The sequence below is a fragment of the Esox lucius genome, chromosome 17, assembly GCF_011004845.1.
Source record: "Esox lucius isolate fEsoLuc1 chromosome 17, fEsoLuc1.pri, whole genome shotgun sequence".
Taxonomy (NCBI): domain Eukaryota; kingdom Metazoa; phylum Chordata; class Actinopteri; order Esociformes; family Esocidae; genus Esox; species Esox lucius.
The window spans coordinates 18,268,301-18,289,047 of record NC_047585.1 but is presented as its reverse complement, the minus strand read 5'-3'; the positions used below and the strand labels follow the sequence as shown (position 1 = coordinate 18,289,047).

General features: G+C 46.1%; 1 protein-coding gene across 5 annotated transcripts in view; it reads left to right on the top strand.

Moving 5' to 3' along the window:
* The window catches only part of zgc:92107 (MyTH4 and RhoGAP_KIAA1688 domain-containing protein homolog), a 34,659-nt gene that overhangs the window by 12,220 nt on the left and 1,692 nt on the right, over positions 1-20,747 (top strand). The window contains exons 2-8 of one of the 5 annotated variants that reach the window (XM_010881883.4): positions 1,147-1,668; positions 12,533-13,913; positions 15,998-16,658; positions 16,847-16,936; positions 19,101-19,174; positions 19,592-19,791; positions 20,509-20,600. In XM_010881883.4, the coding sequence (XP_010880185.2) occupies positions 1,147-1,668; positions 12,533-13,913; positions 15,998-16,658; positions 16,847-16,936; positions 19,101-19,174; positions 19,592-19,791; positions 20,509-20,600 (3,020 nt within the window). Of the gene's footprint in view, positions 1-1,146; positions 1,669-11,139; positions 11,319-11,455; positions 11,555-12,532; positions 13,914-15,997; positions 16,683-16,846; positions 16,937-19,100; positions 19,175-19,591; positions 19,792-20,508; positions 20,601-20,747 lie in introns of those variants that run through there. The other 4 variants (XM_010881882.4, XM_020055852.2, XM_020055853.2 and 1 more) reach the window with 4 other exon arrangements.

Genomic DNA, 20,747 nt, shown 5'->3' with positions numbered 1-20,747 from the left:
CAGATCACAGGCACACACCACTAATCCTGCTGCTCCACTGACCACCAGAGGAATGACATCACTGCTGAGCCAGCGTTCGATGGCACCATCGAATAGATGGCATTGGGTTGTGGTCACAAACCTTCCAGTGTTTCCCCTAGGATTTCTTTCAGTAAGGGTGGCAGTTGATAATGTTTGGGGGGTGATGGTAGTGGGAATGGATTCAATGGCAGGTCTTAGATTCGTTGTTCCTATTTGTTGCCTGCTTTACATGTGAAGACTGACTATAGCCCGTCTTGAAAAAGTGCATTTGGGGAACTGAAGCTTCTTGTTAGCAAATTGGATCATAGCACGTTTAGATAATGTGCTAATTACTGATGTCAGCAATGATACATTTGTCATAGCACAATCTAGAACAAACAAATGTCTATTTCATGTTACAATAGACTTCATCTGTGTTGGTCTGTTCATAACATTTTTCCAGAATTCATAGTGAATGTAGATACTGAGTCCCTAACAAAATGTGATTGGAGAATATGGTAATGTTTTTTAGAAGATGGAAAAAGAGACAAGATTACAAGATTATGCTTATGCGGAGCTCTGTGCCTAGGTGTAGTTATCTTTCAGGATTTTACTTGGTGCTATTAATGCACCAAATAGTAACTACACATCTCACTGGTAAACAGCACGTTTGTGTATATAACATACCTACGAACAATAACTAACACATTTTTACTAGTAGGAATTACTGTTTCTGTTGATAATTTCCTTTTGACAAGTGAATTTTATACATTTGCAGTTATTTGGCAAAAACATTCCCCGGCACGGTTTTGAATAAACAAGACTCAAATCGATTTCCATTTTAGCAAGCCATATCCTAAAAGACTAGGCTCGACCTTCACATTATATTCCAATACAGTTGGCACAAACTTGAATGTTAACACATTTACCAGTAGAAATACCTAAGAATGTATTTGCTCCAATATATCTGTTTTTTTCTATGAAGGACACCACAGACTTTTGTTCTAAATGTTCGGTCAGAAATGGATGGTCATTTCAGTAGGATTCATAGCCTGAACAAATGCATTATTAATTGCTTTAAAGCAATTTTTCTCTTCCTTTGTTGCTCTCTATCCTAATAAAAAAAATATTCCTGTCTCTTTTCAGTCCCGATTGGGTGGAGATCCTGGAGCCACGCTCTCAGGAGCGTATGTATGTGAATTTGGCCACTGGTGAATGTGGCTGGAACCCTCCCCTGGGCACCCCAGTTCGCCAGGCTGACGGCAACCAGTGGTGGGAGCTTTTTGACCCTCAGAGTGGCCGCTTCTATTACTACAACTCTGTTGGCCGCCGGACTGTCTGGCACCGACCCCCGGGGGTAGACATAGTGCCCCTGTCCCAGCTACAGGCTATGAAGCGCTGTTCTGAGGCCAAGCGAGCCGGAGGGACTGAAGAAGGGCACCATGAGGCCAGGAGCCCAGGAAGTACCGGCAGCCCGGGACAACGTACCCCACTCCCAGAGAGCCATGGGGCAGGGAGCCTAGGAATTAAAGGCAGCCATAGACAACGCAACCCTCTCCCAGAGCAGAAGACCCCCGTCCCCAAAACCGCTGAGGCCCCCAGTGAGAGAGAGACAACAGAAACTGAGGTGGACAGCAGACCAGCTCAGAGAGATCACAACTCACCAAGGTATGTCTGACCACTCTGATCCACTGTTGACAGGCAGGACATAGGAGGCAGGACATAGGAGGCAGGACATAGGAGGCAGGACATAGGAGGCAGGACATAGCTGTAATAAACCATTAGAATCACATTTGAATAAAGAGGATATATGGTCCTAACAAAAGGATGGCATTCCTCCTTGTGGCATAGTAATTGGAATTCTCTTGATATTTTTTGGCATTTGACCGCTAAAGCTTTTTCGGATACATTTATTTTCTTTCTCACCTATATTGACATTCCACATGGTCAATATTTCCATAATTTTCACTGTGAACCACACTGTAAACCTTTACAGAAAACTGCTACCAAACGCGAAGACGGGTGCAGTGAAAAAAAAGTACCTAATTCCCCTCCTGCCTTGGCAGAAAAGCCCCTAACAGTAACAGCCATTCAAAGGCCGCATCAATGTCCTCAGTGCTGTGGCAGATTAAAAAACAGCATCTCTCCTTCAGAGGCAGATTCCAGAGATGCCAGCTCTATTTCCCCTGGCCCACGGCCACTAGTGCAGTCTCAGTGCCCCCTGTGTGCTGCTCACCACCTCCCAGCTCCAGCCCCATATATGCTCAGTTTATTTTTCTTGAACAGCCCGAGGCGCCTCTCCATTAAAGACAAATCGAGGTCTCTGGTTGGGGAAAAACACCACCGCGGACCAAACCCAGCTGAGTTCCTCGTTAATAACTTATCAGTGGACAGATGTGGTTTGATGAACTGGGATGTAAAGGAGGACTGTTGTTGGGTTCGTTCCAAACTGGAGGCCCCGGCGGTGTCTGTCCCTTCCCTTTCTCCTGGCCCCTCTGCTCGACCCTCGGCCATGTAGAGGACCTCACCAGGCCGGAAGGACTCTCCTATCCCCTGACCTCTGCCCCTGATTATGGAGGATAGAATGAGAAATAATTGCTTGCCCCTCGCTGCCTGAGGACCCTGGTGAAGGGTTTGCTTGACATTCCGTCCTTGAGGAGCTTTTTCGCCTTAGGTATCGCCACTACTCTGTGGTCATCCTGGATGACTCAACTTTTCCCAGAAGTCTCCATGTCTCCCCAAAACAATGGGCAGCTGTGTCTCTGAGTGGAGCTGAAGAGTCTTAACACTCTGCCATATGGTGGTTTTATTGGGGTCTCACTCTGGTCGTAATTGATCCCAACATGCAGTGGTGAGAAGCTGGAATGCGACTAGCGCTAATGGATGTACAGAAACGGTGAGTTTCATGTTTGGGGATGGTGAGGAAGCGTGTGAACCTGTGCTCTTCCGCTCTGGCTCACTGATTGATCATGATATATCAGACAGGCCTGAATTGGACATGTGGCTTAATGGTTTTTATTTTTTTTTAATCTCTGACCCACAGCCTTAATGTGTTCAGAGGTGTCTCTCGGGGATAGTGTGGGATCTATTTAAACCTCTGCCATTAAATTCTACGACAATGACTTGTATTCTGTTCTCAACATGTTTTTTGTTGACGTTCAACTAGGTTCCTCTAACTTGTGAATCCTATTGTGTTTTAACAGCTAATGACGTTTGAGAAAAAAGTGTTCAGAGGAAACTTGACAATAACAGTTGTTCCAATCACAATTTCCTTTTAGTTCTTTAAATAAATGTGAGGGGTCATACCTACATCTGCCTGTTGAGTTTCCAACAACACACCAAATATTATCATAGGCACTATTTAGTTGATTCAGCTTCCTTTTTTCCTCTCTCGTTCGCTCATGTTATTCATTTGCAAAGTCTTATCACGTGGCTTTGGAATTTCTATATGGCTCATCAGGAAAATACCTTAAGCTCCTCTGGAAAACACATCCATCATATACAGAAATTCCAGAGTTAAGGAATCCGATCTGTTTAGGTGATAAGAGGTGGAAAAGGGTTGTTGATAACCTTACAACATCGTGCTGGATTTAAAGGGAAGTGTCTCACTTGTAGAAGGCACATGATAGTGGTGTAAGCTAACTCAGAAGTGACCTGGGGTCGTTCTCATACGTGTTGTAATGCTGCATGTTCCTTTGGCCTGGCCCCAGGGTTAGAATGTGCCCTCAGTTAAGCAACCTTGGTATTGCCAGAAGTGAACAGAGGCAATAAATTACTAGCAAGTGCCCTTAAATTAGCTACACTCAGTATACAATACATGTAAACATGATTTTGTCAGTCAATCAGATTTTGTAATTCAATTACAGTGGATATAAAAAGTCTACACACCCCTGTTAAAATGCCAGGTTTTTGTGATGTAAAAGAACAAGACAAAGATAAATCATGTCAGAACTTTTTCCACCTTTCATGTGACTAACGTGAAAAATTCTATTGAAAAACAAACTGAAATCTTTGATAAAAAATAAAAAACTCACAATAACCTGGTTGCATAAGTGTGCACACCGTTAAACTAATACTTTGTTGAAGCACTTTTTTTATTTTATTACAGCACTCTTGGGTAGGAGTCTATTAGCATGGCACATTTTGACGTGGCAATATTTGCCCACTCTTCTTTGCAAAAGCACTTCAAAGCTGTCAGACAACTACTGTGCACATCCCTCTTCAGATCACATTCATCTTATTCTGGTGAAGCCATGCTTTTGTGGATTTGGATGTGTGCTTTGGGTCATTGTCGTGCTGAAAGGTGAACTTCCTCTTCATTTTCAGCTTTTTTAACGGACCCCTGAAGGTATTGTGCCAAAATTGCCTGGTATTTGGAACTGTTCGTAATTCCCTACACCCTGACTAAGGCCCCGGTTCCAGCTGAAGAAAACAGCCCCAAAGCATGATGCTGCCACCACTACGCTTCACGCTGATGTGCAACGAAGAAAATGTCAGGAAAATTCTACTAGAACAGCTGAACTTTATTTGTGATTAATCTGAGTCACCTTAAATGACGGCAGGTGTGATTGGTTAATTCTGAACACAGCCACATCCCCAGTTATCAGGGAGTGTGCACACTTATGCAATCAGTTTATTGTAAGATTTTAGTTTTTCATTTTTCCCCCTCGAAGATTTTTGTTTTTCAATCGAATGGTTCACATTATAGGTCACATTAAAAGTGGAAAAAGTTCTGACATGATTTATCTTTTACATCACAAAAACCTAGCATTTTCATAGGGGTTTGTAGACTTTTTATATCCACTGTAGATGCATGCATCGTTGCATTTATCTGCTCAATACCCTCAATGCTTCAAACCTTTCAATTTATATTGTGGATATCATATGAAGTCACGACAAATATGAGTAATCATTGGTTGTCTCCATCCTACTGACTTAATACTTGGAAGTAGCACCTTCGGAATTATTTAGAGGTTTGAGTCTGTTAGGATAGGTCTGTACTAACTTTTCACAACTAGATTTGGCATTGTTTTACCATTCCTAATTACATGACATGTCAGTTTCCATAGGGAGCTGTGATGGATATCTATCTTCAAGTTATGCCGCATTGGCTTTTCCGATTGCAAAAAATTGAAAAGGCAACATTTTTCTGGTAGTAAAATAACAATAACGCCATGCTCTGTTTATAATACAGTCTCACTGCTCCGTTATTCTATTGAGTCAATGGCATCGTACCACCTTCAGTCGTTCCAGCTCTTTCCGTTGGCTTCTCTGTACTGTTGCTTTGTCTTTATTTTATAAGGGATCTGTTTGTTAGATTGAATGAGAACCATAACAAGAAGCCTAAGTCTAAGCAAATGATACACATTGCTATTCGAATTTCACCACATGCAGCATTTTCACAGCACGTAACGTGTCAACCCACAGACCCCGCCCTAAGTCCTAAAGTCCGGGGCTTGGCACCAAGTGAGAGCCGGGCTACTCGACCATGGCCAACTGGCACCAGTCCCTGTCAATGGATACAAAACATAGTCTGGACTATGGGGTAAAACACCATAGTGGAAATGGGGAAACATTTGGTTTTCTTGAGTAACCACTTCATCCTTGCTGCTCTACCATATGGACCAGATTTGTGGAGTGCTTGGAATATTGTTGTCACATGTACACTCTGAATAGTCTTCGCCATAAAAGGCTTTAAAAGACGGTAGCCCTGTCATTTTTCCCATTGAGCTTTTGTTAGCTTCTCTGGTGAGTCTCCTACTTGCTTTACTCAGGGTATTACACCCCTAATGTGTGATTTTGCATTAGGGGTGTAGTCTTATCCAATTATGATATTTCAGGTTGGCATATTTAGTATATAGTTATATTTAAAAATATTAAATGGAGTGTAAATAAGAAATTCTAATTTTAAACGCATGTATATACACTGACACGGAATGTGAAAGATATTGGCTTTGATTCAGATTTTTGTTGATATGCATTATGTAATACAGAAACATTTGGCCTGGACTCAATTTATTGAGTTATTTTGGGAGCTTTTCAGAAGTGGAAGGAAAAGATTCCTGCGCTGCTCTTCAAATGAAAGTAAAAGTAATACAACCTGATTGTATTCAAAGGGGCTTCCCTCCCTCTGAGTCATTGTTGAACATAACCAGAACTTTGATTTCAGCAATGTAGAGTGGTTGAAATCATTAAGTTTAAATGAGTTACATATTCAATGGATGTTTATTAGTCTGACACAAGCGCTAACATTCATTTGTTGGCTCCCTGGGTCTGGACTAAGAGCAAAACTTTACAAATACTAGGATTAAGACTTGTTCTCGATTTTCTTCGTGCTGCTCTCGGTAATAAACTTTCTTGGCTATTGCCAGATGTCAATCTAAGTTAGAATCTTAGTGATGTTTTTCTGTTAAAAAGTAATACTTTTTAATATCTGTTTAAATCCGTTTTTTATCCCTCTTTTTCCCTGTGACCCTGTTTCACTGGCAACCTTGTAAAGTTGACATTTTATAGCATCCCTAGAAAACTTGATTAAAGATCTACTGTTTGATTACTTTTAACTAGATCAAGTCCAACCTCTGTTATTTTATTGTAGAACAGGTCTAAGTGTTCCCATGTTACTTGTCTTGTCTTTGTGAACACGGTGCTACTGGACCAATGTCTTTGTGAACACGGTGCTACTGGACCAATGTCTTTGTGAACACGGTGCTACTGGACCAATGTCTTTGTGTACACGGTGCTATGCCACATTGCCTACAGTGCTCATGGACCTAGATAACCTTCCTCCAAACGCAAGCTTGGTGTTTTGTCTCCCGCGGCGCACCGCCGGGTCAGGGTTAATTGTGAAGATGCGTGGCTTGATCGCCGTAATCCGAGGAGTGTGTTCCGCCAGTGTATCGGATTCCATATGAACATGTGTAGACTCACAAGTGCTGAGTCCATGGGCATTTCTTTCAGCCCTGCACTGCGGTTGCCTCTCGGTCACCATGTTCCAGAGCCTTGATACTGGGGGTGGCGTTGACTGTCCTGGGCCTGTTCCCAGTGCTACTGGCTGGGTGGGTTTGCCTGGTGGTGGGAGGTATGTGCAGCTGGTAGACAGGGTGTCTCAGAGCAGGGAGGTGCATTCAGCTGTCTCATGCCAGCTGGGTCCTTAACTTCTGAGGTGTCCCTGCAGGTCTTAATGCCTAGATTGGGTTGGCTCTGTTTTGGGCTTCCTGTATCATGTTCACATTGCTATATTCCTCTTTTTATGTTGTTGGGTGAACCTGAGCGTAGGCTAGTAGTGTCCTTGCTTTTGTACTGAGTGAATCTTCTTTGTCTTTTTCTTTACTTCCTCTACGCTGAACTTGATGATCTGATTGGCCCATGCTCTTATTTGTTTGTGTTCAGATCATGCTCTGTACGACCTCATTTCCTCTTCCTTCCTTTCCTCTTCCAGAGGATGATGCTGATAATAAGCACTGTTTGAGACAGCTACTATTCCCAGGGTCTGTATTTTAGGGGTACTCCCCCCATACATATCCCCCCACTATGACTCATGGTGAATCCAGGAAAGACGGAACATTACTTGTAAAACACTTAATGTATATTTAGTTTGCTTTCCCTACCACGGTCACACTCTTGCAGGAGTGGAGGTAGAAGCAGTGACAGGGCCATATGATGCCAAAAAGTCAAATAGAAATTTGCTGACTGTTAAGTTGATTTGCTGCTCCATAACCCAATTGAATTACCAAGTTAGGTACTAAAGGATCTGTAACTTTGTTTCAACCTTCTGTGTTCCTCAAGGTCTCCGATGTTAGCCAGTCTTGAGGAATGTCTTGAGGAGTCTTCAGGAATGTCAGTGTGTGTTTTCATGGACATTGGTTAATGAGTTATCTAAAGTTGATCTGTTTATGAACAGACATCGATTTTGAGAAATGGCAAGCATTTTTTTTCTGAATACTGTTCATTTCTGTTGTTTGTGATCAATTGTAATACAATTATTTACCTTAGAAATCTCCAAATAAAATAATTTACTATCTTAAAAATAAGACATAAGACATAATAAGGAAATCAATATAAAACTCAATTGTATTCTTTGTCAAATGTCCTATGTTTTTCTTTTGATGTACATGTATGTTGTTTTTGTATTATTTTCTATTACATATAGGGTTTAAATGATTTTGCACATTGAATTTGGTTTTATTTCCATTTTTACACAGCATTTTAGGAAATGGGGTTGTATGTTGAAATACTATATTTGAAACTTTAGAAGTACCCAACAGCTTCTGTGGTCGATGTGATGTTACACAGGCATTTTTTATGATTTAGGTCAAGCATGTTAACAAAGTATCAATTAACCAGTAAGCTGAGAACTGCCATACTGATGTTATGTAAGAGTCTGCTTGAGAGAATCTGTAGGTAGTCTTTAGATAGGCTTCTGATCCATAGAAGGGCGTTGCCGTGACGATAGCGGAGCAATGCATTGTCTAATGGCTCCCCGCCCACCACCCAGGAGGCCCCTGAATGAGACCTCGGAGGAATGCCAATGTTCCCGCTCATTCTCTGATGGCACTCTCCCACGACTTATTTGCCTTCCTCTCTCTGTCCTCCTTCTCTCTCTCTCTCTCTCTCTCTCTCTCTCTCTCTCTCTGTCCTCTTTGTCTCTCTCTCTGTCCTCTTTGTCTCTCTCTCTGTCCTCTTTGTCTCTCTCTCTCTCTGTCTTCTTTGTCTCTCTCTCTCTCTGTCTTCTTTGTCTCTCTCTCTCTCTGTCTTCTTTGTCTCTCTGTCCTCTTTGTCTCTCTCTCTGTCCTCTTTGTCTCTCTGTCCTCTTTGTCTCTCTGTCCTCTTTGTCTCTCTCTCTCTCTCTGTCCTCTTTGTCTCTCTCTCTCTGTCCTCTTTGTCTCTCTCTCTCTCTCTCTGTCCTCTTTGTCTCTCTCTCTCTCTGTCTTCTTTGTCTCTCTCTCTCTGTCTTCTTTGTCTCTCTCTCTGTCCTCTTTGTCTCTCTGTCCTCTTTGTCTCTCTCTCTGTCCTCTTTGTCTCTCTGTCCTCTTTGTCTCTCTGTCCTCTTTGTCTCTCTGTCCTCTTTGTCTCTCTGTCCTCTTTGTCTCTCTCTCTCTCTCTGTCCTCTTTGTCTCTCTCTCTCTGTCCTCTTTGTCTCTCTCTCTCTGTCCTCTTTGTCTGTCTCTCTCTCTCTCTCTCTGTCCTCTTTGTCTCTCTGTCCTCTTCCTGCCCCCCCCTCCCTCCCTCCCTCCACACTGTGCTGTCTTGAGCTCCATCTCCCTGTCATAGCAGAGAGATCATTCTGTTTGGGTGGTACAGGGTGTTGGTGTTCTGTATGGTGGGATTAGCACTATACAGGGGGGTTGTGGGGGGGGGTGTTGGCACCAAGCCTATGTCATCGTGAACATCGTCCCTGACTGTGTTCACAGTCAACATGATGTGCTGATGGTGACGGGCTGAACACTCTAGCCTGGCCTTTACCAACCTGGGTGTGGTGTGACAACGACAACTGAGCGACTGACACAAAGCCAGATGAAATCCCCTGCTCTGCTTTCAGTGCTGGAAGCTAGACTCAGCATGTCCAAGTGGCCTCTCGTGTCGTTCGGTGGTTTAGGTTTGGCCCACACAGAGGCCGGTGTTTCTGTTCATTGTCCGATTTAAGAGGACTGACTCTTGGCGCGTGGACAGTGATAACTGGAGTGTAGAATGTGTTTCATGACACTGATGCCGCGTTTCTCCGAGATCATTCTGTTAGGACGTGGACAAGGATTTCATAAGTGGTGTGTTTAGGTTTGAATGGAATTTAGCAACATTTAGTTCTGGCGCAGTTGTCTGTCATACCTGGTCTTCTTTAGTCAGTAAGAAAGTTGGGAGAATTCCTGCCATGATTGGCATTGGCGTAATTGGCTTACCGACCAATCACCTCCCAACACTTTCCTGCTTGTCTTGTGGACCAAAACACCGATCACTACGTTGTGACGTTGCGGCGGGACCGCCACCCAGCCTCTATACTGCACTGATTCAAGGCAGTCACCGCTTCACTAAAATATGTTCTTGGGATAATATGATGTTGATTCATTGAAGAAACATTACATTTAGTATAGTAGGCTATTGCTGATTTTAGCTTCTTGTTTGTATTCAGAAGTGGCTTACTCAGGCTGGGCTGAACTTATTTTTTTGAGCCATGTGTCACATGATTTTTATTAGCTAACATCAAAAGATGACAAATACTTCACTCAGTAAGGTCACTTTCATTAAATGATAGGCTGTGCGCAATAGCCTGGGGATGAGGTTAATCAACATGTAAACCTTAAATAAATAAAGACCACCCCTGACTCCCAGGCCTATGTGAATGTTACATTAGTCATTTCCTGTTTGTGCTGTATAGAGGCTCTACTCCAGGGGCTCAGGAAGTAGACCCCCCCCACCCCATTCAGGGTCATCAGTCGTAAAGTCCACCAGTCGTATGCCAGGCATACATCTGAACAATTTGACAAGTCACAAGACCCAGTTGGTCATCTGTGATTGGCCAGTTCCTTGTCTTGAGTTGTAGACTTATAATGTTGGATTTTGAGGGTATATGTAGACAGTGTTTACATATACCGTGTGATCATTTTCTTCAGTTATTTTGGCCTGTTTTATGAATTTCTCCTTTCCACTCCAATGGACACTAATGAAGCAGACTCCATGCCATAGTAAACCGTCAAACTGGCATGAATAAAACATTAATTGGAAGTTGGATATTTTTTTTTGTTTGTGACCGTCAGAATAAGCCTCACAAATGTGCACCCAGATCAGGTGACAATCCCAGGTCTGTAAAGACCCTGTCTCTGCTGTGGAGGTGACAGTCCTGCCGCCAGGCTCCACGACAGCTACATCCTGTGCTAGTAACAGCTCGGACAGCAGGAGCGTGTTTGCAGCTGGTTTTCACCTCAGCCTGTCGCACCGCTGTGAGAACCAACAGAGCCCAAACTCGGTAGGGTTGAAGTGGCTCCCGCCCACTGCAGTGTGTCACTAAGCTGCACCCCTTTACATCCACATGTGGCGTGGGGGGGGGGGGGCAGGGGGGCTCAACGGTGCCGATTGGTCTTTTGTCACATCTGAGCGGAAGTAGGGCGGGAGGCCCTGGAACATTCCCTACCACACGAGGACGGGGCCGGCTTTGCTGGGAGGCGGCCAGGTGGCTTTGACCCAGCTGTGTATGGACTATGGGAGGTGTATCTACTCAAGTGTTTGAAGAACCTGTTTACATTTAAATCCCTGAGATGGCGTGACTCTGTCTGACGGAGAGGGAGAATGCACCACAAGTCACTGGGACGAGGGGGGGGGATCAGAATGTAAGGACGTTTGCCGTTGGTCTGAGCAGCTAAAGCCTCGGGGGAATTGTTTCGGTATTGTTACGAACTACAGAAGGCGGGTAGTAGGGTTTTCGGGTGGGGGTGGGGGGCTCTTTGTCGTATTCCTACTCCTCAATTGTGGTCAGTCTGGCTACAGAAGGAGCCATGGCTTTTAGGTGTAGTAGTAATGATTACCATGTGTTATTGGCTGTATGATAGCAGGTGAAGGGCAGAAGGTAAGTCTTTGCCGTCCTAATTCATTATCATTCTGTAGTGGTGATTCTGTGAAACATGCTCTGCCTTTCATTCTTACGGTAACCAAAGAACTACCGGCTGTGTGATAGTCAGGTGGATGGTTCCCCCTGAGCTGACTCTGGTTCTGGCTTCCAAACGACACACTGTTTTACTGATGCGTTGTAGCGATTGCATGGATCAAAGTGCGTTAGTTTGCTGAACCACGGAGGGGTGCAAGTTAGATATGAGATATTTAGGAATGATTGAGACCTGATGCCGGTGCCCGCGAGATTACAGGGAGAGAGAACCAATTAATGCCAGATTAGTTCCTGGTGCTGGGATTAGCATTCTGGCATCGTCTGAAGTTACTTCCAGACTGATCAGGTCAGTTACTGTAATTCTGCTCTCCAGTTATGATCGCAGAGAGCAACTCGCTTTCTTTCTCTGCTCAACCTATGTGATGTGAAACTGTGCAGCTGGGTCTTATCTTGTGGTTTATCGTTTCTCAAATGTTGACCAAACGTTTCATATGTTGTGTTTTGAGTTAATGTAACTGATGGGTCATTACTGGTTCCTTTTGGGTGTGGGAAGGTACTGCAGTCCGGAAACTTAGAAGGCTAAACACATTTCCCACACCTAACCCAGGCTATAATGACAGGTCTTCTCAGTCTGCCTCAGTCTGATGTGCTGTGGTCAATATGCATTTCTAGGAAGTCGGTTTACACAACACACACTTTTGTATCAAGCCTTCAAGAAGGAAGTATTTGTCTGGTTCGCACTAAAAAGAAATGAAAGGCTGTGGATGGCCTGGGAAATATCAGGAGGAGAATGTTTGCAATAGGATTACAGTTGTTTTTTAAACTCGGTCTGAGGCTGGAATTAGAATGGACGTATCGTTACTAAATGGTTGTCTCTGGCCAGTCACTAGAAGTCCATAACAATGCTTTTCCCAAATCTTATCCACTCATTCTGTCTTCCAGGGATCCTCAGCCATGGCAGCCTCCCCCAGGGTCTAAGGCGGCCATGTTGGTGAAAGTGAACTCTGTCAGCGCGATCCAGCCTAGCGGCTCGGCTAGCCCGGCCCCACAGCTCCGTCATCAGAACCAGCACGCCAAACCCGGCGACCACCAAGCCTTCACCCTCGTCCCCGTCAGCAGCAAGCCCCCGGGGACCCACGCCTGCTACGCCCAGGGCTACAAGACCACGCCCCCCGGCAAGATGAGCGCTGATGCCCGGCACGCCCACCACCTGAAGAAGACGCTCAACGGCAATTTGGTCGCGGTGCCCCTGGACCGTCCTCTGACCCCCGGCGGCTACAGATCCCAGCCTGGCACCCCCAGGCCAGGGTCCCCCCGGCACGCCTCCGCGGTTCCCCTCTACGACCACCCGGGAACAGAGTGCCCGATCTACGACGAGCCTCCGGTGGACATGGAGGTGGAAGGGGCTCACCTCCACAACGGGGCGCTTCTGTCCCGGCTCACCCCCACACACAGCCTTCGGAAGCCCCCGCTCCTCCAGCAGCCAGGCCCCTCTCAGTCCGGCTCCGGGCACAAGAGAAACCCCTCCGCCTCTGACTACAGTCCCGCTGGCCTGGAGTGCATCAAGCACATGATCAACGTGGACCCCAAACAGGGTCTCCTGTCCACCTCCCCCGGCCCAACCCGTTCCCCGTCCCCCACCGCCCGACCGGATCCCTTTTCGCCGCAGTCCCAGGGGCAGCAGAGGGAGCCCAGGTCCCCTGTGATGCCCGGCACCCTGGAGAAGAAGCAGACCTGGCGGGCCCTGGAGGCCAGCGTGTTGAGGGCCGTCGAGGCTCGCCACAGCAGGCAGGGCAGCCAGGCGTCCCAAGACTTCCCCACGCCCACCGGCTCCCAGGTCGCCCCCGCCTACCAGGACTCCGGCTACTCCACCGGCCCGTCTCCCAGCCTGAGGAGGAAGAGCCGGCGCAGGGCGGGCGCCGGCGGACGACCGGGCTCAGTGGGCAGCAGCGGGGAGCTGTGTGCCCTCAACGAGAGGCTGATGGCGGAGATGAGGGAGGTGGTGAGCCGCTCCAACACCATGAGGGAGATGAAGGCCGGAGGCCCGGGCGCGGAGACGGGTGAGAGGGGCGCGGTGCCCCGGACGCGCTCCCCCGTGGACCCATTGCGCTGGTACGAAGGAGGAAGGTGCGCGTCGCGAGAAGACGTCCCCTCCGTCAGCCGCTCGCTAAGCAGGGTGGGTAATCACGGGAACCCGGCACTGGCGTCGCTGGAGATGCCCGGCAGGCAGAAGAGGACCTATGAGAAGGTGGACACCCTGGAGATGAGCATCAACAGCCAGACTGGCCACTCTTCACAAGACACCCCCCGACCCCCCTCAGAGGTACGCATGCACCCCGTCTGTGCGTCTGTCTGTCCGTGGGAGAGAGGGAAATTGAATGCTTTTTTTTGTTACTAAACAGACCTGGTAAATTGAATAGTTCTGGTTTGTCTGCATGATTAAAACGCTGACTTGGGCCTATTGTTGTGTGGTGTTTATGTGGAAAGGTTTGTTATGTTTGGTAGGATTTTGTTTTCTTTGGAAGGAGTCAAATTGATGCCTTTCCTGGTCTGCATTCCTTGCTAGACTATTGAAAATGTCTCAGTGCCAAGTTACATCCATAAACAAACAGGTTTTTTGCTTCTGTTGGTTTGTTTTGTTTTCAGAGGTAGAAACAGGGCACATTGAGCTCTTCAACCCTGTCCTCATGGACTCCCAGCCATTCCGTGTATTTTATCTACTCAGAATTAGCACACCTGATTAGACTTGTGAGTTAATCAGGAAGCCCTTGATTAGTGAATCAGGTGAAATTGTGAAATGTCTGGGAGTCCCAGCGGAGAGGGTTGAAGACCTATAGGACTTCCATTGATATGTAAATCGCTACTGGTTCTGTATTTTGATTAAACAACAGTAGGTAGAATTATGAAGCTAGTACAGGTTCTCATCATTTGAGTTAGAGGACAAATTTCTCTTTCGTGAGTAGTTCAATTAGAATCCATGGCCGCCATGTATATTCCCAAATCACTTTAAAAAATGCACCCACCTCACTCCATAGAATATTTATAAATTGGCTCCAGTATTCAAATGAAACATTGGATTTTTATTTTTAACTGTCCTGAAAATATTATGACTAGAATTATTATCTGACTGAGGGGAACAGAAGGTGCCGGTGAGGTAACGCCTCCAACATTCCCATCAGAGGTATCAGGCTCAGAGATCCCACTGGTACAAACACGGTCCAGGCACCGTGCCTGTCACCCTCTGACTGCCGTCCGCCTGGCCCACACAGCAGGCCCTCGTCCCCCTATGCCAGCTCAATGCCTGGGTACCAGGACGTGGCACTCCCTGGTCAGGAAGGAGGGCTGCTGTGGCCCAGATGGCATGAGGCTGGCGTGGAGATTTGGTCAGGGGCTGTTATCATGGGGTCGGTACTAAAGCAGACACATTTAAACAAATGTTGGAAGCGGGCCCCTTAGCCTGTTCTAGAATGTTCTACCTGCAGTTATGTCATGATACACACGTGAACATACAGAATGCGCACACACTCGCACGCATTTTTCTTTTCTCCAAAAGCGACAAATCCAGTTTTTGTTGTTTCATCTGTACAACCTTGAATGTTTACTATTGAAGTCTGATGTTTGTTTTTTTTACTCTGCTGTTGATTTACAACCAGGTCTTTGGGCTTCTGTAAGCTATCTGTATAACAGAGAATTTAAAGAAGGTGTCATTAATTCTGTAATGTCCATTTGCCTACTTAAATTTGCCCCTGGTTCCATTTGATCTCAAGCAGTGTCCCATTGCACTTATTTAAAACCATTATGTCCATACAACCATAAAAATGTGTTGCCAACCCCAAATCAGATAAAAATCTCCAGTCTTTTTATCTGAAAGACATAATCTATATTCCAGGCTGTCTGGCGCACCTCTACCCCATATTTCATCATGGTCCCATTGAAAAGATGCACTAAACGTTTTATTTTGGGTTTGTTGTAAATTCCTAATTTGATTTGGCCTAGGTTTCTTTCGGTCCCTGGACGTTTCTCTCCGTAAAAAAATGGAAGCAGTTTCTCAGACTCCTTGTAGGCAGAAATCCCACTTGAGATCAGACAGGGGGATTTGCACAATGTAGTGTTCAAAGAAAGAGGTTGGTTGGGGCAGAACAGAGGTATGTCTTTTCGGAGCACCTGACCCGCTTTTAACAAAAAGCTCCGCGTGGATATTGGGGATATTTAGTTTTTCGACTGGGTTCCTTTGCGTCTTTAGGAAATGAATGTGCCGACCGTGTAACATCACCGCCTCGAGCCCTCCACTGCAGAGCCTCGTCCTCTTTGGAGACACTGCAGCTGTGAGGAGAAATGCATGCCGCTGCTCTGATGCTTTCCCTCCCTGTTCCCCCTCTCTCCTCCCTCTGTCTCCCTCTCCTGAAGGCGGGGAGCCTGGAGCTGAAGGCTCAGTTGGACACCAGGAAGAAAGGCATGGTGGACGGACGCACAGCCTCCCTGGGCCCCCACCACCAGCGCTCTGTGTCCCATGACAACCGAGACCACGTAGAGGGTGGCGTGGGTGCAAGAGGAGGGATCGGGGGCTCCTACCATCAGCTCTCCTACGCCACCCTGCGCCAGCCCCCGCCCCCGGACACCTCTGGCATGGCGGACTGGGCCAGCAAGCACCTGAACATGCACACCCAGGGCCTGTTCCGCCGGCGTGTCTCCATTGCCAACATGCTCTCGTGGAACCGCGGCTCCATCAAGAAGCCCATGCTGGTGACCAGTGACCGCGCCGTGAGGAAGGAAGCCTGCGAGATGTTCAAGCTGGTCCAGGCCTACATGGGCGACCGGCCCTCACGGCTGGACCGCCGCCACGCTGCCCTGCTCGTGGTCACCAAGTGCTGGGGAATGCAGGGCCTGCGCGACGAGCTGTACGTGCAGCTGGTGAGGCAGACCACGGGCAACACCAGTCCCAGGAGCCTGGCGGCGGGCTGGGAGCTGATGGCCGTCAGCCTGGCCTTCTTCGCCCCCTCGCCCAAGTTCCGCTGCTACCTGGAGGGGTACATCCAGAGGCACACGGAGCCCAGCAGCGACAAGAAACGTGAGTCTCAGACCGAGCAACAGGGTGGGTCACCTTTCTCTCTTACCTCCATCTGTATGCATGTTGTGGTCGGAGGAATGGTTGGTGTGGCTGTGATGATTTAAGCAGCTTTCAGTGTGTGCTCAGCGAGGATGTTACTTGACTTTTGGAATGTCCATTAACCTCTACCTCGTTTCCTTGGTTTCCAGTGACTCAGTTCATACTAGAGCAGCAGGACATGAAGCTGAAGAAGAACTCAAAGTCCAGGAAGAAACGCAAGCAGAACACTGATGAAGAAGGTTGGTCTGTGATCACTTACACCATATCACAAATGAGTATGCTTATATGGGGAGTGTCTTCCAATGGAGCCCAGGAGGAAGTGGGTTGGGAGCGCGTAACCAATCATTTATTTGTCACTTTTCAAGATGCATTGTCTGCTGTTTCTGTATGGGTTAGAACTCAACTACAAATCAAACATCTCACTACAGATTAAGAATTTAGAGTGGCGGGGACATTTTTCATGATTTGTCACTTCCCCCAGTAGCTGAAATGAATCACTTTGACAAAATACTACTGTTGATAAATGGGTGTAGGATGAGAATGTCTACAGAGTGCCTATGGCAGCCCCACATTGTCAGACAAGAAAACAACATTTGAAGAAAAGCTAACTCAATTTTCATTGCCTGGCGTGATGATTCTCTCTTATCCATCGTGTGGCGGTCAGTGACTCATCAACCATGAGGAACAGTCACCCTTCAGGGGGGTGACTCATTGTACAGTCCTCCAGATAAAGGCTGTGATAATGACCTGAGGGAAAGGGCTTTTGCATTGCTCACAATGCGAGCCCACCAGCCAATCACAGGGGAACGCCTCCTCGCAAACAGCATAATTTGCCGCTGTGCGTTTAATGGCCAGACAAGCTGAAATTATGTGTGGTAGTGTGGGACAAAGCAACTGTGAGCAGCGGGATAGGAAGGGCTAATGTTAGGCCAGGGCCTGGTCGTGCTCAGTTGGACTATGCTTATTTGGGTTTAAACCATTTGCTGTGAAGTAGGACTCAACTGAGATAGCAACAGTGACTAAACACACCGGAAGAATGTGACCAATCGAGGCAGACGGCCTCGACCCAAGTGTTGACAGGTCGTTTTATCACATTCACTACCTTGTGCTCTTAATCCTCCACAGAGTGATTTCTCATGAGCTCTGGTAGCTTGGTTGTTGTTTTTGCCTTATCAAAATAGCATGTTCGTTGGGACCACCGCTGGTGTTCCAACCTGCTCTCAGGCTGGGTAAGAAAGTAACATGCGTTCCTTACCCTAATGAAGAGTTAATTAAGTGAGTCTTGGGAAAAACCTGGTGTTTTCTCTGAGATCAAGGGGAGAAATTATCAGTATGATCTCTGTAATTAGCTGTAATTACAGTCAAACTGGGCTAGATTAACGATGGCTGTGAACATGTTCTGAAATAAGTCACCTGTTTGCTATAAATCCAGGGGCTTTCAGTCTAGGGAACATTCCAGGAGGGATGTTTTTCACCGCAAGTTTGCAACACAGAGTTCTCAATCTGGCCCGGTTTCAGCCACCTTAGACAGTGTTCTCTGAGAAGGAAGGGGTCTGGACCCAGGGGGTGATAGAAAGGAAACCTGTTTTATGGGTTATCCTGAGTTACCACTGAGACAACAACCTATGGTAGGGACAATAAGAAACTGGCTCATAATATGAACATGATTGTTGATGGCCAGTCATGATTATGTAACTCCTCAAATTTGTTTAACTTCAAACAAGGCAACAGTAAAACATCCTGGGTTTCTGAGATCTATGTCCCTGAGTATGTGTGCCAAACATCATGAATTAAATAGTTCTAATCCAAAAAATATGTGTTTATAGTGCCGCCATTTAGCCAGTGTGAATATTCTTCCATATATTGAGCTAAGAGTGTGCAAAGATATCATGAAGGCCAAGGGTGGCTACTTTAAAGAATAAAAAATCGAATGCATTTTGAATTGTTTAACAATTGTTCTTGGTTACTACACGAGTTTTGATGTCTTAACTATTATTTTACCATGTGGAAAATAGTGAAAATTAAGAAATCCCCTTGAATGAGTAGGTGTGTCCAAACCTTTAACTGGTACTATAGTCTCCTCCCCGATTTAATGGTTTGGGCCCAAAAAAAAAGACAAGTATCTTGACAAAGGCAGACTTATAGGGTTATGGTGAGGTTAAGGGTTATCGCTCCTTTCAGTGGTCTAATGTGTCTGTACACTTTGATCAAATTACTTGTCCGTTTAGTGAAGAATTGTTTTACTTTTGTTTTGGTGGAAAACAGGTTCCTCACAAAACGTCCCCTCTGAACAGACTTATGCAGAGGTGTGACCTGCAGCTACAGTAATCCGTATTTCCCATGGTGTTGGGTTACAGAGTCTCATTCCTCTGTCTTACAGTGGCCTTGTCTTCTTCTTGACAGGTCTGCCCATCAGCACATATGCCAAGTTCTGCTATCGCAAACTTCAGAAAGTGTCAATAACTGGAGGCAAAAAGGTGAGTGTACCAGTAAGCATGGCAAAGAGCCAGGAAAACAGAGAAGCGGGGTAGCCTTGGGCAAACATTTGTCCTTTCCCTCTTTAATAACCCACAAGAGTCCAAACAAATTCAGATGTTGATAGAAATTAGTACATCGATTCTTAGTTTTCTAGTCCTGTACTAAAATCAAGCTCAATGGAGAATCTGGCCTGTAGAATGTTAAACACTGGCATTAGTCAGAAACACTTTATCAAGTGTATATGCACAAATACTTCCTTATGGACAGTCACAGGCCTTAACATAAACATTATACATAGTCTAAATCTATTTCAGATGTCGTCTGTGATTCTTACAGTGACTCATGGTCATAACAATCATAGACAGTTGTTGCTACATGTATTGGCCTTGTAACCACTCTGTGATCCTTCCCCATAGGGTCTTCGTAAGCCCACTCTGGAGGAGATTGACCACAGCCGAAGGGCAATCGTGACCCCCTCCCTGTTCGGCAGCTCCCTGGATGAGGTGATGGAGCGTCAGAGTGAACTCTTCCCCGACCGGAAGCTGCCCTGGGTGCAGGTGCAGCTCTCCCAATACGTGCTGGCGCTGGGTGGGGCGCAGACCGAGGGCATCTTCAGGTGAGACAGACAGACAGGCAGGGCCTCGGCCCATCCCTCCATTGGACCCAGTGTATTCACTGGGGTTGAGGAGCATTGAAGATCGTGTCAGTGTGCTTCCTGCCCTCAGCACTGGTGTTTACCTATGAGGTGTGGTGTTGCACTCTGTTTCGGAAGGTAGCAGTCACAAGAGCAGATGTAGACAAAGCGAGGATCTAGATAAATGTTTGTCAGCCTTCGTGGTTGGTCTCTTAAAGCATTACAGTTAAAACCAAATGTTCCTTGTCTAGCCTACAGCAGAAAGCCATTAGACCAAAACTGCTATTTTTCCTACAAGAGCCTGACAACAACCAATTTGTTACTTTATCAAAGGTTTTAAACTGTTGATTTTAGAATGCTCCCACGGGCTTTCAAGCATATTGTTTTCCATACAATTTAGTAGAATCTATTCTCACTGTAAACCTTATACTCCTACAACAATTACTAATGGAAGACAAGGAGCTGGTTTTTCTGACTGGAAGGCTGTCTTTGTCATTTACACTGTACCACCGCCGTTATAATGCACTGTCCCTGAATCCAAACAAACCGAGCCAATATCAAGTGTCACGGTACTGTTTTAACATGTGACACTGGCTTTGCTCCCCATGCCAGTGAACCGATTTGAAATAGCGAGGTTAGAGTTCCCCTAGTGGCCATGCAGTGTAACTTGTAACTAAATTCCGAACGCTTGTTCTGTAGGGTGCCTGGAGATATTGATGAAGTCAATGCACTGAAGCTTCAGGTCGACCAGTGGCGGATCCCAGAAAACCTCTCCGACCCCAATGTACCTGGTGAGTGTGTTTATTTATCTGTTAGAATCTGTGAATGCATGTGCTGTCCCTTTCTCTTCCAGCATCGTTCAACATTTAAGTCATTTAGCACATGCACATGTCCAGAGCGAAATACAGTAGTGAATGCATACATTTTCATACTTTCTT